The sequence below is a fragment of the Trachypithecus francoisi genome, unplaced genomic scaffold (genome assembly GCF_009764315.1).
Source record: "Trachypithecus francoisi isolate TF-2019V2 unplaced genomic scaffold, Tfra_2.0 Lachesis_group20, whole genome shotgun sequence".
In the NCBI taxonomy this organism is placed as follows: Eukaryota; Metazoa; Chordata; class Mammalia; order Primates; family Cercopithecidae; genus Trachypithecus; species Trachypithecus francoisi.
Genome location: NW_022681466.1, coordinates 17,292,617 through 17,304,007, shown reverse-complemented (window position 1 = coordinate 17,304,007; position 11,391 = coordinate 17,292,617). Strand labels below are relative to the sequence as shown.

The 11,391-nt window shown below is 48.3% G+C and overlaps 1 protein-coding gene across 3 annotated transcripts; it reads right to left on the bottom strand.

Annotated features, from left to right (window-relative positions):
- Positions 1–948: 948 nt before the first annotated feature.
- PTGES3L (prostaglandin E synthase 3 like) lies at positions 949–11,264 on the bottom strand. 3 transcript variants are annotated; one of them, XM_033182884.1, is made up of 7 exons: positions 11,112–11,264; positions 10,605–10,718; positions 10,426–10,498; positions 10,226–10,324; positions 4,183–4,272; positions 2,533–2,586; positions 949–1,408 (listed from the first exon to the last, which is right to left on the bottom strand). In XM_033182884.1, exons 1-7 carry the CDS (start codon positions 11,246–11,248, stop codon positions 1,373–1,375), a joined length of 603 nt encoding a protein of 200 aa, XP_033038775.1. In that variant the 5' UTR covers positions 11,249–11,264; the 3' UTR covers positions 949–1,372. The 3 variants fall into 3 exon arrangements, with proteins under 3 accessions (XP_033038775.1, XP_033038776.1, XP_033038778.1); XM_033182885.1 differs by having other exon boundaries at positions 10,432–10,498; XM_033182887.1 differs by lacking the exon at positions 4,183–4,272.
- Between the last annotated feature and the right edge of the window lie 127 nt (positions 11,265–11,391).

Sequence of the window (11,391 nt, the reverse complement as noted above, 5' to 3'; positions counted from 1 at the left end):
AGGCTGGTCTCAAACTCCCAACCTCAGGTGATCCACCCATCTCAGCCTCCCAAAATGCTGGGATTACAAGCGTGAGCCACCGTGCCCAGCCTACAAAAATATTTTTTAACTTAGTCAGGTGCGGTGTAGTCCTAGCTACCCAGGAGGCTGAGGCAGGATTACTTGAGCCCAGGATGTCGAGGGTCCAATGAATAATGAATGTACCACTGTATTCCAACCTGGGCAAGAAAGCAAGACTTTATCTCAAACATAAATAAATAAATAAATAAAGTTTACTTCTAAAGTAAATCCTAATAGTTTACCATGAGTTCAAGAGCAAAGTCTGTAGGCAATGTATTTATTTTGTTTAAGTTATAGTCAGTTGTACATATTAGGCACTCAAAAAATGTTTATGGACAAATGGAATAGCTGTTGAATGGACAAATAAACATAGACATTAACTAGGGTTAACAATCAGTTTTAAAAGTATAAAGAGGGCCAGGTGTGGTGGCTCACACATGTAATCCTAGCACTTTGGGAGGCTGAGGTGGGTGGATCACTTGAGGTTAGGAGTTCAAGACCAGTGTGGCCAACATGGTGAAACCCCATGTCAGGTAAAAAATACAAAAAGTAGCTGAGTCTGGTGGTGTACGTCTGTAGTCCCAGCTACTTGGGAGGCTGAGGCAGGAGAATTGCTTGAATTCAGAAGGTGGAAGTTGCAGTGAGCTGAGATCATGCCGCTGCACTCCAGCCTGGGCAACAGAGCAAGACTCCATCTTGGGGGGAAAAAAGTATAAAGAGATTTCTAGAGTGTGCAGGAAGCTGAAATGGCTGGTTCTAGAGATGACAGAATTAGCTGTAAGAAATCAGAGCACAAATCTGGGCAAGAGGAACCACTCTAGCTTGGTTACTAGAGGGAGAAGAGGCTTGCCACCAGGAGAAATAAGTACAATAAGGAAACAGACAGAGAACAGTTCCTAGAGATTTATTATAATCTGTTTCTTCTTTGGCTTTTTGCTTTGCCCCATATGCACATATAATAGAGATTTCTATAATCTCCATTCTTCTTCTTTGGCTTTTGTTTTGCCACATACACACACATACTCATAATCAAGTGGCCTAAACACAGAGATTATAAACCAATCAGTAAGAAATCCGAAACCCTACCAGTCTACCCCTCCCTGATCCTGCATCTGATGTGAGGCTATAGTCAAGTGCCTAGAAGGAAGACAAGCATGAAGGACGACCCTTAATAAAGAGCTTCTAGGAAAGTTCAGAGGTGTCAGAGGAACTTGGTACATAGCCAAAGCGCTGACAAAGGTCTAGGTGCTAGCTTTCCAGAACAACTGGAAAATAGCCACAGCCGCCTTCCCAGCTCTGCTGTAGTAGAAAGTTAATTACTTGTTGCATCCACACTGTCAGAATCATCCTAGAGAAAAAAAAAAAAAAAAGACAAAGCACCTGTAGACCCTGCAAAGCAGGAACATTTGTGTTAACAAATAAACTGCTCCCTCCCTCCTGCTCTCCAAGTTTCTTTTTGTGATTTCCTACACCACCCAACCTAGGAGGCTAATATGAAGGTTTTAACTTACTTTGGATATTAAGTAAACCAATGCTACTTTGTCTTACATCAATAGTTTCCAGAATTTTTTTTTTTTTTTTTTTTTTTTTTTTGAGACAGGGTCTTGCTTCATCACCCAGGCTGCAGTGCAGTGGCGTGATCTCAGCTCACTGCAACCTCTACCCCACAGTCTCAAGCAATCCTCCCACCTCAGCCTCTTGAGTAGCTGGGGTTATAGGCTACCATGCCTGGCTAATTTTTGTATTTTTGGTAGAGACAGGGTTTTGCCCAGTTGCCCAGTCTGGTCTCAAACTGCTGAGCACAAGCGATCCACCTGCCTTGGCCTCCCAAAGTGCTGGGATTACAGGCGTGAGCCACCACACCCACCCTAGTTTCAGAATTTTAATTAATGCTATTGCTCCTTACAGCTGTAAAGATGCTCGGCAGGGCCAGGTCTTCTCTGGATGGAGAAACAGAGGGGGAGATGGAAAGCAGGAGGGTCTTGCTAGGGTTTTCTAAAGCCTGGAGAAGAATATTAGCCTTCTTGGGCCAGGCACGGTGGCTCATGCCTGTAATCCCAGCACTTTGGGAGGCCAAGGAGGGTGGATCACCTGAGGTCAGGAGTTTGAGACCAGTCTGGCCAACATGGCAAAACCCTGTCTCTACTAAAAATACAAAAATTAGCCAGGCGTGGTGGCGGGCACCTATATTCCCAGCTACTCAGGAGTCTGAGGCAGGAGAATCGCTTGAACCCAAGAGGCAGAGGTTGCAGTGAGCTGAGATTGGGCCACTGCACTCCAGCCTGGGCGACAGAGTGAAACTCCTCCCCCATGCCCCCGCAAAAAGAATATTAGCCCTCTTGGGTCAAATTCAAATTTGGTTAACAGGCACTGAGAACTACTGTGTGCTAGGAACTGGGATAGGAGCTCTCTGGTGGGTTAATTTTAAAGGCTACAAAGAAACTGAAGGGTTGAGGGGAAGGCTTTACTTACATCCAAATCATCCATGGCAGGTGGAGGTCTCTTGGTGCTGACCTTCTTCAAAAGCTAGTGGGAAGAAAAAATAACCATAAGGGAGAACGGAGTGAGGGAAGAACAATCTGCACACTGATGGGCCATAGAAGAATGGCTGCAGCCAGACCGGTCAGGCAACTGCTCCCATCTTTAAAACATCACTGGGGCCGGGCGCGGTGGCTCAAGCCTGTAATCCCAGCACTTTGGGAGGCCGAGACGGGCGGGTCACGAAGTCAGGAGATCGAGACCATCCTGGCTAATATGGTGAAACCCCGTCTCTACTAAAAAATACAATAAAACTAGCCGGGTGAGGTGGCAGGCGCCTGTAGTCCCAGCTACTCAGGAGGCTGAGGCAGGAGAATGGCGTAAACCCGGGAGGCGGAGCTTGCAGTGAGCTGAGATCCGGCCACTGCACTCCAGCCTGGGCGACAGAGCCAGACTCCGTCTCAAAAAAAAAAAAAATCACTGGAATGAATTTGAGAAAAGTAAATTGATCCCCTTCTTAAAAAAAATTTAAACACAAAGACACACACAGAGCATCCTCCTTACAAATCCATCCTCCTTACAAGATTGGAATCGGCTAGTGTTTTTATAACTGAAACCAAATAATATAACGACACAGTGTGTGATTTATTGGAAGCCAATGATTTATGATGTGAATTTTTATACTGCTAGTTTTAACTTCCCATGAAGTTGTCTGGCTCAAGAAACACACACACACACACACACACAAACACACACGCAGGCCAGGTTTGGTGGCTCACATTTGTAATCTCAGTGCTTTGGGAGGCTGAGACAGATCACTTGAGGCTAGGAGTTCCAGACCAGGCTGGCCAACATGATGAAACCCCATCTCTACCAAAAATACAAAAAAATAATTAGCCAGGGGTGGTGGCGCATGCCTGTAATCCCAGCCACTCAGGTGGCTGAAGCACAAGAATCGCTTGAACCTGGGAAGTGGAGGTTGCAGACAGCTACTGCACTCCAGCCTGGCAGACAGAGCAAGACTCCATCTCAAAAAGAAAACCACACACACAGGATGGGCGCAGTGGCTCTCGCCTGTAATCCCATCACTTGGGAGGCTGAGGCAGCTGGATCACCTGAGGTCAGGAGTTCAAGACCAGCCTGGCCAATATGGTGAAACTCCGTCTCTACTAAAAAAATACAAAAATTAGCCAGACGTGGTAGTGGGCACCTGTAATCCCAGCTACTCAGGAGGCTGGGGCAAAATTGCTTGAACCCAGAGGCGGAGGTTGCAATGAGCTGAGATCGTGCCATTGCACTCCAGCCTGGGCGATAGAAAACCACACACACACACACACACACAGAAAATAGGAGAACAAGAATTACAGAAAAGTGGAAAAAGCTTTTGTCAAACTTCCTCAGAATAGAGGCTCCACACTGAATAAGTGAATCAATGTGTATATAATTTCAATAATATTCTTTCCTCTCATCCCTATTAAATAAACATTGCACAAAATAGGTAAAGAACATCAGCATCAATGAGTAACCTGCCTAGAGAGCTTGCATATCTCTGCGTGGCCCCAGTGACAATCCTCCAGAGACATGTGTACAGAGAAACACAAAGAATGATCAAGTGAGCAGAACACAGCAGGTTCTGTCTCTCACCTCTGCATAATGTTCCACCTGAGCCAGCTCCACCTCTTCATCCCCTTCCCAGTCTCTCCAGTTATCAAAGTCCACAGACAGCCACACTGGCTGCAAGAAGAAGCGCCAACAGTCACAGGCCAGGAGGGCAGGAGCAGGAGTGTGTGGGAGAGTGTGAGCATATGCATGGGAGCACACTTGGGGAAAAGAGGGTCGGTAGGTCCAGAGTCCTCCCAACTGCACCCCTTTGACCAGCCCCCTCTAGATTCCCATGTCACCATCATCATTCACAAAGATTTACCAGGAACCTGCTAATCTACACACAAAGCTAGGCATGATAGGGTCTGAAAATCTCAGAAGTCCCACCCTCCAGCCAGGCATGGTGGCTCACACCTGTAATCTCAGCACTTTGGAAGGCCAAGGCAGGAGGATCACAAGGTGAGGAGTTTGACACCAGCCTGGCCAATATGGTGAAACCCCGTCTCTACTAAAAGTATAAAAGTTAGCCGGGCGTAGTGATGGGCATCTGTAGTCCCAGCTACTTGGGAGGCTGAGGCAGGAGAATCGCTTGAACCTGGGAGGCAGAGGTTGCAGTGAGCCAAGATCATGCCACCGCACTCCAGCCTGGGTGATAGAGCAAGACTCCATCTCAAAAAAAAAAAAAAAAAAAGGAAGGCTGGGCGTGGTGGCTCAGGCCTCTAATCCCAGCACTCTGACAGGCCAAGGCAGGTGGATCATGAGGTCAGGAGTTCAAGACCAGCCTGACCAACATGGTGAAACCCCATCTCTCTATTAAAAATGCAAAAATTAGCCAGGTGTGGTAGTGGGTGCCTGTAATCCCAGCTACTCGGGAGGCTGAAGCAGGAGAATTGCTGGAACCTGGGAGGTGGAGGTTGTAGTGAGCTGAGACCACGCCATAGCACTCCAGCCTGGGTGACAGAGCAAGACTCCGTCTTAAAAAAAAAAAAAAAAGAAGAACTCCTACCCTGCAGAAGCCAATTGACTGAAGAGACAACACATCTGGAAAGATAATTGTATCATAAAGCAACATAGGAGTCAACCAAGACAGACATGCTGCAGCCAGGCGCAGTGGTTCACATCTGTAATCCCAGTACTTTGCGGGGCCAGGGTGGGTGGATCACCTGAGGTCAGGAGTTCAAGACCAGCCTGGCCAACATGGTAAAACCCCATCTCTACTAAAAATACAAAATTAGCTGGGCATGGTGGCACATGCCTGTAATGCCAGCTACTTGGGAGGCTGAGGCAGGAGAATCACTTGAACCTAGCAGGTGGAAGCTGCAGTGAGCTGAGATTGCACCACTGCACTCCAGCCTGGGCAACAAGAGTGAAACTCTGTCACAAAAAAAAAAAAAAAAAAGACAAGCTGCATTCCGTGGAGTCAGAGACAACCCTTCAAGGTCCATTTTCCAAAGTTTCCACATTTATACAGGGAAGAAGTTATTCACTCCTTCATTTAAAAGATATTTATTAGTCAGGTGCAGTGACTAACACCTGTAATCCCAGCATTTTGGGAGGCGGAGGCAGGTGGATCACTTGACATCAGGAGTTTGAGACCAGCCTGGCCAACACGGTGAAACCCCATCTCTACTAAAAATACAAAAATTAGCTGGGCATGGTGGCAGGCGCCTGTAATCCCAGCTACTCTGGAGGCTAACGCAGGAGAATTACTGGAACCTGGAAGGTGGAGGTTGCAGTGAATCGAGATCATGCCACTGCACTCCAACCTGGGCAATGGAGTGAGACTCTGTCTCAAAAAAAAAAAAAAAAAAGGATATTTATTGAATATATACTATGGCCAGACTCTCAGCTTGACACAGGGTTTATAAAAATGTTCTGGCCTGGCACAGTGGCTATCACTTATAATCACAGCACTTTGGGAGGCCAAGGCACATCAATTGCTTGAGCCCAGGGGTTTGAGACCAGACTGGGGCAACATGGCGAAACCCCATCTCTACAAAAAATACAAAAATCAGCTAGGCATGGTGGCACATTTCTGTTGTCCCACCTGCTCAAGATGCTAAGGTGAGAGGATTGCTTGAGCCCAGAAGGGCGAAGCTGCTGTGAACCTTGATTATGCCACTATACTCCAGCCTGAGTAACAGTGCAACATCCTGTGTCAAAAAAAAAAGGTCAACACACTGTCCCAGCCATTTGGAAGCAAGCTGGGGAGGAAGATGTAAATAAAGCACTATAATACAGTGTGAAAAGTGTGGTGGTGGAGTTATATAGGGGACATCATGGGAACCCCAAAAGGAGTTACAGGAACCCAGGTTCCTGGAGTGGCAGGGCCTTGAAGGATACCCAGGGATTGGGTGGGTGAAGTACATGGTGACTTTTCAGGAAGAAGGTATACCTTGAGCAAAGGTACAGAGGTGAGAAACAGCCTGGTTTATGTAAAAGAAACAAAACACAACAGTCTGCTATGGCTAGAAGGTAAAGCTTGCGGCAGAGAGTATGGGATGTGCTTGTGTGTTATGTTATGGTGCCTGGATCTCAACCTAAAGGGCAGGAAATCAAAAGCTCAAACACCCAAGAGAATCAGGGAGGTAATGAAAAGGAGCAAGTGAGGTGAAGTACATGCTCCACTGAAAACTTCAACTTGAGGCATTTGGGAATGTGCATCAGTGGGGCTAGATTCTCCCATTTTTCTTTTTCTTTTTTTTTTTTTCTGAGACAGAGTCTCGCTCTGTCGCCCCGGCTGGAGTGCAGTGGGGTGATCTCAGGTGACTGCAACCTCTGACTCCTGGGTTCAAGCAATTCTCCTGCCTCAGCCTCCAGAGTAGCTGGGATTACAGGCATAAGCTACCATGCTTGGCTAACTTTTGTATTTTTAGTAGAGACGGGGTTTCACCACGTTGGCCAGGCTGGTGTCAAATTCCTGACCTCGTGATCTGTCCACCTAAATCTTCCAAAGTGCTGGGATCACAGGCATGAGACACCAAAACTGGCCCCCGCTTTTTTTTTTGAAACGGAGTCTCACTCTATTGCCCAGGCTGGAGTGCGGTGGTGAGATCTCAGCTCACTGCAACCTCTGCCTCTCGGGTTCAAGCAATTCTCCGCCTCAGCCTCCCGAGTAGCTGGGACTACAGGCTTGCACCACCACGTCCGGCTAATTTTTTGTGTTTTTAGTAAAGATGGGGTTTTGCCATGTTGACCAGGCTGGTCTTGAACTCCTGACCTAAAGCAATCCACTCACCTCAGCCTCCCAAAGTGCTGGGATTGTGAGCCACCTCTCCCAGCCTCTCATTTTTCAACAGAAGCTTATAGTCTGGATTTTTAGAAGATGCACATTTTTAAATGTCAGCAACTAATAAAAAATTTTTAATGTCAGTAATGAGTCAAAATATTTTCTTTTTTTTTTTTTGAGACAGAGTCTCGCTCTGTTGCCAGGATGGAGTGCAGTGGTGCAGTCTCAGCTCACTGCAACCTCTGCCTCCTGGGTTCAAGCGATTCTCCTGCCTCAGCCTCCCAAGTAGCTGGGATTACAGGCACGCGCCATCACACCCTGCTAATTTTTGTATTTTTAGTAGAGATGGGGTTTCACCATGTTGGCCAGGCTGCTCTTGAACTCCTGACCTCATGATCTATCTGCCTCGGCCTCCCAAAGTGCTGGAATTATAGGCGTGAGCCACCGCGCCCAGCCAGTTTTTTTTTTTTTTGAGACGAAGTCTTGCTCTGTCGCCCTGGCTGGAGTGCAGTGGCACGATCTCAGCTCGCTGCAACCTCCACTTCCCAGGTTCAAGTGATTCTCCTGCCTCAGCCTCCTGAATAGCTAGGACTACAGGTGTGTACCACCACGCCCAGCTAATTTTTTGTATTTTTAGTAGAGATGGGGTTTCACTGTGTTGTCTGGGCTGGTCTCGAACTCCTGACCTCTAGCAATCCACCTGCCTCTGCCTCCCAAAGTGCTGGGATTACAAGTGTGAGCCACCACACCCAGCCTTAAAATAATTTTTGACAATGTAAAGATTAAAACAGGCTGGGCAGGGTGGCTCACACCTGTAATCCCACCACTTTGGGAGGCCGAGGTAGGCGGATCACGAGTTCAGGAGATCAAGATCATCCTGGCTAACACGGTGAAACCCATCTCTACTGTAGTCCCAGCTACTTAGGAGGCTGAGGCAGGAGAATGGCGTGAACCTGGGAGGCAGAGTTTGCAGTGAGCCGAGATCACGGCACTGCACTCCAGCCTGAGTGACAGAGCAAGACTCCATCTTAAAAAAAAAGATTAAAACAAATCTGAGAGCCAGATCCAGCTATCAGGCAGTCAGTTTTCAACCTTTAAAGAGGATACATTGGAGGGCCTTAAGTGGGAGAGTGTCAGGGTCAAATATGTTTTAGACAGACCATGCTGGGGGCAATGCAGAGGATGGACTGAAAATCAGACTGAAAATACCCAACAAACTTCTCACCATATGTTGGATGAGGCTTAAACTAGGAAGAAATTAAGTAGTGAATTCATTAATATTTAGGAGTCAGTAGAGCCTGGTTATAAGCCACTAATAGCAATAACAAGATTAATCAGGGGCAGGTATGGTGGCTCATGCCTATAATCCCAGCACCCTGGGAGGCTGAGGCAGGCAGATCACCTGAGGTCTGAAGTTTCTAGACCAGCCTAGTCAACATGGCGAAACCCCATCTCTACTAAAAATACAAAAAATGGCCAGGCACGGTGGCTCAGGCTCGTAATCCCAGCACTTTGGGAGGCCGAGGCAGGCGGATCACCTGAGGTCAGGAGTTCAAGACCAGCCTGGCCAACATGACAAAACCCTGTCTCTACTAAAACTACAAAAATTAGCTGGGTATGGTAGACCAGCCTGGCCAACATGACAAAACCCTGTCTCTACTAAAACTACAAAAATTAGCTGGGCATGGTGGCGGGCACCTGTAATCCCAGCTACTCAGGAGGCTGAGGCAGGAGAATCACTTGAACCCAGGAGACAGAGGTTGCAGTGAGCCGAGTTCACGCCACTGCACTCTAGCCTGGGTGACAGAATGAGACTCTGTCTCAAAAAAATACGAAAAATTAGCTGGGTGTGGTGGCGCACGCCTGTAATCCCAGCTACTCAGGAGGTTGAGGAAGGAGAATCGCTTGAATCCGGGAAGTGGAGGTTGCAGTGAGCTGAGATGGTGCCATTGCACTCCAGCCTGGGCAACGAGAGAAAAACTCCATCTCAAAAATAAAAAAGAAAGAAAGAAAGAAAGAATAAGACTGATCAATTAATTTCTACAGTGGAAACTACTTCTGAGACTGGAACATAAAAAAACAAGAATTGGCCGAGGCTGGGTGCCATGGCTCATGGCTGTAATCCCAGCACTTTGGGAGGCCGAGGCAGGCGGATCAACTGGTCAGGAGTTTGAGACCAGCCTGGCCAACAAGTTGAAACCCCATCTCTGGCCGGGCGCGGTGGCTCAAGCCTGTAATCCCAGCACTTTGGGAGGCCGAGACGGGCGGATCACGAGGTCAGGAGATCGAGACCATCCTGGCTAACACGGTGAAACCCCGTCTCTACTAAAAAATACAAAAAACTAGCTGGGCGAGGTGGCGGGCGCCTGTAGTCCCAGCTACTCGGGAGGCTGAGGCAGGAGAATGGCGTAAATCCGGGAGGCGGAGCTTGCAGTGAGCTGAGATCCGGCCACTGCACTCCAGCCTGGGCAACAGAACGAGACTCCGTCTCAAAAAAAAAAAAAAAAAAGAAACCCCGTCTCTACTACAAACAGAAAATTAGCCGGGTGTGGTGGCACATGCCTGTAATCACAGCTACACGGGAGACTGAGGCAGGAGAATCTCTTGAACCTGGGAGGTGGAGGTGTAGTGAGCCGAGATCATGCCATTGCACGCTAGCCTGGGCAACAAGAGCGAAACTCCGTCTCAAAAATAAAAAAATAAAATAAAAATAAGAGAGACTTATACAGTTGGGGAAAAAAAGATTAGGCAGGACTTGGTGAGTGATTGAATGTTGGCTGGAAAGGAGGCAAGGCCAATCCCAGCTCTAATCTGGGTACATGGAGAGAAGGAGCAGGCCACTTTCCATACACCTACCTTGATATCCTCCTTGGTAAGCCGGGGCCAGGCCACCTTTTCCTTCCATTTCCTCACAAAGCAAGTAATAGAGCGGGAAGAGCGCTTATCCTGGGAGTCCTGCCAGATAGAGAGCCTCATTCTTAGGGTCTGGGGTTTAGAATTAATCTCGTTTCCCTGGGCAGCCCGGTTTCCATCCAGACCTTACTGTCCCATCTCACCCTTACCGTGGAGTTCACTTTGGCATAGAACTCAATCTCATTGTACAACTCCACTCCATCGACATTCTTGCAGCTGAGGAGACAATGAAGCTGAGGAGATGCAGAATACTCTGTCTGGGGACATTAGGAGAAGAGGGAGGTTCCTGGGAAGCCAGGCCCTCAGAGGGGAGGGCCACTACCTGAACACAATGCGGTGATCCTCAATAAGCACGTGGACATCGGTGCTGTCCTCAACACAAAACTCCATGAACACATACCTGGGCCTGTCATACCACAGGGTCCGGGCGTGCTGCCTAAAGAGAAGTTGAGTTGGGGCTTCATAGGGGTAGGAGAGGGAAGACTGAGGGCATTTGGGAAAGATGGAAGCAGGAGACTACCCAGGGATGTTTGATGCCACAGTTTTTTCAAAGTGGAGCTAAATGAGACAGAAGGGGTGAAAGGGAAGGGAATGACAGGATTGGGTGGGTGTGTGAGTGTGAACCTGGGAAGAATAGAACGTGCCAGACTAGGAAAGTAGGAGGTCAAGGAGAACATTCAGGTCACACCTTCCCTCACCCCACAGTTACAGAGACCAGGGGTCTGGGGCTCCCATGGGGCCTCACAGAACCTGGAGCGCCCAGAAGACCTGGAGCAGGGAATCTCCAGGGAAAAGGGCCAGGGGGAGCACCGGAGCCGGAAACACTCACCGTGCCATTGCGGCTCCCGCTCCAGGGTGGCATTTAGAGTTCCAGGCAGGGGCCGCTATCTTTAGATCCTGGGGACGCCCCCAGCAGCTGCCTCCCCTTATATGGTCGGGAGAACAGTTGAGAGGAACAGAGAACATGACCTGGTAGCCAAGGGATCTGCACTCTGGAGATACTCTGGGAGAGCTTAATCCTTGCAGCCCTTCACCCTGGGGTCTTCAGAAACGCACAGACTAGGAATAGACAATCCATCTGCTGGAATCAGGGCAAAGGCTGCCCTAGA